At 40.6% G+C, this 5,968-nt stretch overlaps 1 protein-coding gene across 1 annotated transcript; it reads left to right on the forward strand.

Annotated features, from left to right (window-relative positions):
• The first annotated feature begins 566 nt into the window (after positions 1 to 566).
• snapc1b (small nuclear RNA activating complex, polypeptide 1b) lies at positions 567 to 5,606 on the forward strand. The gene is made up of 9 exons (XM_035609480.2): positions 567 to 894; positions 1,644 to 1,800; positions 1,905 to 2,045; positions 2,173 to 2,436; positions 2,531 to 2,596; positions 3,139 to 3,201; positions 3,294 to 3,438; positions 4,106 to 4,177; positions 4,875 to 5,606. Exons 1-9 carry the CDS (start codon positions 764 to 766, stop codon positions 4,907 to 4,909), a joined length of 1,074 nt encoding a protein of 357 aa, XP_035465373.1. The 5' UTR covers positions 567 to 763; the 3' UTR covers positions 4,910 to 5,606.
• Positions 5,607 to 5,968: the final 362 nt, after the last annotated feature.

Consider the following 5,968-nt stretch of genomic DNA (forward strand, 5'->3'; position numbering starts at 1 on the left):
TGACAAACACCCGTAATAACGAAACCACGAATCAATAAGAATATTAAGAGAAAAGTGAATATTTTCAATATAAATATACATACATCAGTTGTTTTCTTTACAGAACTGGGATGAAATTAAGCAAAGTGTTTAATGTTCATTAGATAATGTGCATACGTGAATGTAATATTAAGCCAGTAAGTGTTGCAAAGATTAATATGAGAAAAGGATTATAAGTTATGAATGTATTTTAATGTAGAATTGGTAGTTTATGTTTAAAACTATTAGACGCAGAATAACAAACTATTGAAATCTGTGAACATAACTTAATATTTCCCCTTTCCTGGTAAAATATAGGGGCATTTGATTGAATACATTTTTTTTTAATGCTTAATGGGCATTTCATTTCAATAAATCAAATCTATAGATAACGACTGTCCGGGAAAGTCTTTTTTTTAAACATGTATTAATCCACAAAATAAACAGGACGAAGATATATGTTATGTAATACCTCATTAAGTCAGTTGGTGGCGATAATGCTCCACGTGATTGCGACTCGCCAGTGAAACAAGAAGAAGAAGAAGACGCTGTAGGTGACGTACTAAATCCGCGACGCTGTTGTGTAGAGTCGTGTGTTTACGACCGTCGGGGCTCGGAGGAAAATAAGAATCGTTTTTTTCTGGTCGAAACTGTTAAAACCGACGCGAGAGGTGAACATGGTGTCGGTGTTGGGCGTCGACTCCCGGGGCTTTTGTTCCCGACGCGTGTGAGAAGCCGCCGGACGATGGACTTCTGCCGGAAGCAGCTGAAGTCGGACTGCGAGCAGCTGCTGAGCCGCTTCCAGGGAACCGACTGCGTCCGCTTCGAGGTCTTCTCCGGAATCTGGAGGGACATGAACTTCGCACACATTTTCTAGTAGGTTTGATCTCAACATAAATATAAATAAATATATATGTATCACACGGTTTTCAACCAAGTTATCAGTTTCTGATTAAAGATTCTCTGGTTATTGTGTTTCATGTATTCATGTCTTTGATGTGATGTGAAGCTGAATTTTCCTACGGAACGTAAAGGTGCATTTTATCTTGGGTATCGTAACGAAAAACTTTCTATGTCGAGTTTCTTCACATCAATAACACATACCTACTCAAAACATTATTTATGGATACATATTTGTGAACAAATGGACAAAATGTTGCCACATTATTACACATTTCTGGTTATATTGTGGAATATAATTGATCTCGAGGGCACAACATTTATACCATGTTGTAGAACTAATACAATGTCTAGTTATTAATAAAAATATTGATCAGCAGCTTCCTCATCATGTGACCGAGAGGTTCACAGTGTATACATGTGTAATTATATATATAAGAGGGAGCATCAGTTCATATTCTATATTCTACATCAGTACTTTGTACATGTATGAGAGTTTCTTTCATAAATTATGTTCAATGGTTCTCTGATTCTGTCTTCTAAAACTACTTGATAAAAACAAGTGTCAGGAAAAAGATGAAATTATTAAAATGAATTGAAACTCATCAGCAGTATAAGATAATTATTTAAAGTTGCAGCAAAACGTCTTTTTATGATCATAACCTAACTACGTGACGTAATGTGGAGTGTAATGGAGTTTTTCTCATATTTGTCTTGCGTCGCAGCGGCACCACGGGGCGCGAGCGGCGGGCGTTCAGCCGCCTGGCCCTGGACTCCGCCTCCAGCTTCTTCCTGCCGCCGTTCAGCTTCCAGATCCGAGTGGGAGGTCTGTACCTGCTGTACAGCCTGTACCAGTGTCAGACCACCTCGCCGCCAGAGCCGGTCGGTGAACGTCCCACCACCCGTTGGTTTTTTTTTTGTACATTGAATAAAGTCTGACCTGAAATAAAGCGGAACTGACGATGACGTTCCTCCTCTGGCCGCAGATCCGTCTGGCGCTGAAGGACTGGAGCGACGTGGAGAAGTTTGAGAAAGACGCCGTGGACGCTCAGCACCTGGACGCCGTCTACATCCTCCGACGGCTCATGTTCCTTAAAGCGTTCCACTTCGCCGCCGTGCCCACTCTGGTGAGCCGGCTGCCACACACACACACACTCACGTTCTCTGTTTAATCCAATCCCCTAAATATTAAAGAATGTGGGAATCCTTATGTGCACGTGGGGATGATTCCTCTTCCTCCTCCTCTCCTCGCAGCTCACCTACAAGAAGAAGAGAAAGGCGGAGAAGTCGACCCTGTGCGAGGAGTTCGTGGAGCGAGCGTCCGGCCCGCAGGAGTTAATCAACATTGATCTGCTGGAGGAGTTGTCCAACGTTCACAGGCACTACCACAAGCTGAAGACATCCGTCGCTGTGGCGTCGGGGAAAAGCGCAGATCGCTCCGTCGACCTGATCCGTGAAGATCTGGTCCCTCAGCTGCGCGGTGCCGTCATGGATTTCTACCAGTGGCAGCAGAAGACGGTGAGAGAAATGAAACCGCACCGCGTTCCTCACGCTGTCTGTTACAACTGTTGATGTGACGTGGTGTTTGTTTTTTCTTCTCCTGTCATGCCAGGGCGGTCCAGCGGACGAGGAGGAAGGCGGCGGCGGCGGTGGCGAGGGAACGTCGTCTCAGCAGCAGGTGACTCACATCACATCCAATTTAAAAGTCTGAGCTCGTCACGTTACTTTCATCAAAGCGTCACCGATGCAGCTGGCGATGACTCTTCAGGCCCCCGACAGCTGCACAGATTAATATCAAAGAAGGAAATGCCTCGATACAGAAAATGATTCAGAGAATTTTTATTCCACACAAATAGAATGAGATGATATCTGCACATCTGCACGCATTTTCATTAACTTCCAAATGTGTCCAGAGTGACGTCTCTTTGTTTTGCACAAAGTTTTTTTTGCAGGAAAAAGATACGTTTTCTGCTCATCGATTCCCAGTCTCGATAACTTCAGAAATACTGAAGACACAGGCGTGTGTTCGGCGATTTTAATTTCATCGTGGATATTAAACGACCTAGTGAATTTCATAACGCGCGCCGAGGAAACGCTGGTATTACACAACGTCTTCCAGCTTTTTTTCGTACCTTTTCTTAATTTATTTTCTTAAGCCTGTGATACTGACCTCGTCCAGAGTGTGGCGCTGTTCGCCTGACTGTGGTCTTGTGTCCACAGAGCTCCCAGAGGGCCTCGCTCCTCGCCTCCATCAAGTCAAAGGCGTACGGAGAAGCCACAGAGGTTTGTGCTTCATGTTGTAGATTATTTGCTTTAAATATTTTGTCTTTCATTCCTTTTAATTAAAAAAAAAAAAATGTGTTTCATGTTTACAGGCGTGTAAGTCGCGTCGTCACCGCCAGGTGGAGCTGGATGTGGGCGGCAGCAGCGGCGAGGTCGGACCCTCCGGCACGCCGGGTCATTCCAGGGTCAACAAACTGTCACTCAAAGCCAGAACCAATGAAAACGTCCACATCTCAGGTAAACTACTCCTCCTCCTGTCACATGGGCTGGAAGGAAGAAATCACGGATTATGGATTTACAGGTTACAGTCATATACAGCGGTGGGAAAGTAGCAAACTTCACGTTTCAGGCAGGACTCAATGAATCACTAATTCGTTTTTAACTTCTTTTTAAAAAAAATTGTCTTATTCTTTGATTTTTGAATGAATTTGTTTTCAATTTTTTTTACAACAGACGAAAAGGAGCCAACTCCACATTTTAGGCAGGAATCAATTAATCACTAATCATTAAAAATGCTTTTTAGTTGTTGTCTTATTTTATAATTCATGTTTCGTCTTTGAAACTATTTTCAACAACTTAAAAAAAAAATGAACGTACATTAAACCAAAATCTGTGACAGAGACATGAAACTTTCATACGGGTCAAGTTTTGTTTTCAATTATTTTTCTCGTGGGAACAAATTGGTTCTTGTGTTTTTTGTTGTTATGTTTCAAAAGAAATCATCTTTTTTTCAGGCTTTATGCCAATCACAAAAAAAATCCCATTTTATATTTTCACCCTTCTGACTTTATAGATGTTTTCCTGTTGAAGGTTCCTCTCACACCAGGAGAAGATTAACTGAGGGAAACATTCATTTGTCATGTTGTAATGTTGCTTCTACTGATGGAATGTTCCCTCTCGTCAGGTGACGTGTGGAAAGAAGCCGCGTCGACCACTCACATCAGTCGCCTCACCGGTCTGGACTCTGTTCCCGAAGGTGAGGGTTGGGTCCGACCGCACGTACATCAGGAATGTTACGAGACAAATCCCCTTAGCATAAATTAGGAGGAAATTCACTTCATACCTTTTTGACAAATTCTGAAAATCCTCCAACAATGTCGTCACCACAGATGTTATATGAGTCATGACAGACGTGGATGTAAAGTGCAACTGATTCTAGTTTTTAACGGCTGCGTTAAGTTTCTGATATTTCGTTGATTAGGATTTTCTTTCGTGTCCCATATTCAGTTTACTTGGTTTATCTCCTCGTGTGTATAACTTAACTCGTGAAAAGAAACAGACGTTCCGGAAAAAATAACAGAAAATGGAAACATTTATATTTGTATTAAAGGCAAAATGATATGCCAAAGATATGTTTTCACTATATTCAATTTTATTTATTCTGAACTGTAAGTTTGGACACAATGTTTTACCATCTCTACTTTTCAATTTTATTTACTGGTGAAAAAATGATCATGAAGCTAAATCGGCCCTTTAATAAATCTACAGCAATATTCAGAACAGAATTAATAAAATGGTGAAAAGAAATGAAATCAAACTACATGTCTTTTTTTCTTTTGAGGGTTTTTCCAACAGCCGACTGTTACTGTACATCACAAAAGAATGTGTCATCCATTGATTTAATTTTGTCATTTAATGAAGTTTTCTTAATTTTTTCCCATTCCCTCCTTCAGGAAAACCCAAAAAGAAGAAGAAATTCAAGTGGTGACGAAGACGACACCGGAATTGACCTTCGTCGCGGCGGAGCAGCTGATCAGGGGTTCTTGTATATATAGAGAGAGATATATCTATATCTATAGATATATATGAGGGCAGTGAATCTGTAATAATGCTCACACATGCTTCATCAGTGCTACCACCCTACTAGTAGACTGCAGACAGTTTTTTGCATTTTAAAATGTTTTAATTTATTATTTTTTAAAGAATCGCAGACACACCGACTGTGGCGGGTTCAGGACCATAGGATTTTCCATATTTTACTTCTACACTTGTGGAACCGACTGGGTTTGAACCGGTTCCGGGGTCGCAATTGATTAATTTCTTTAAATTCTTTTGTTTTTCCCTAGCGTGGCGGTTGTTTAACTTTTTTTAATACGTTTCCGGGCTTCACCTCACGACGCTATGAACTGTGGGTAATTCCGTCAGGCAAAAGTCTGCATCGTCGCCGACTTACGGAAAGTGAAGTGCTCAAAAAGTCTGAGTGTGGACGTTGAGATTGGGCCCATGGTTCTAATCGTGCTAATGTTTGTAAAGTGTAAAACAGTTTCACAAAGTCTAAATACAATCATCCTCGTGACTTTCATCTGAGCTGCACCTCAGTTTTACTTTTTCTTCTGGTGTTTAAATATTTTAATGAAATTTCAGTGTTTTATACAAGAAGAAATAAATCTTTTTAACAGATGTCATTTTTTGTCCGTCGTCTCTTTTTGTTACGTGATTTATACTTTTTGTCTGAAACATAACAACACAATAAATGTGCAATATATAGAAGAAGTGGAAATACTCAAATATCGTAAATACAATGTTTTCATCAATTGACTTTGCGCGACCTAGCCTAGCTTACTAGCCTAGCTTATGAACCTAGCTAAGCAGCCTAGCTTACTAGCCTAGTTTACGAACCTAGCTAACTAGCCTATCTTACTAACCTAGCTAACTTAACCAACTTTTAACCAGTAGATGTTTAACTGTTTTTTTATTCTCCATGTCAACGTTACTTCTTGCTAAGATGTTGTGTTTTTTGTTTTTTTTTATCAAAACGGAAGTAGTT

The sequence above is a fragment of the Scophthalmus maximus genome, chromosome 15, assembly GCF_022379125.1.
Source record: "Scophthalmus maximus strain ysfricsl-2021 chromosome 15, ASM2237912v1, whole genome shotgun sequence".
Taxonomy (NCBI): Eukaryota; Metazoa; Chordata; class Actinopteri; order Pleuronectiformes; family Scophthalmidae; genus Scophthalmus; species Scophthalmus maximus.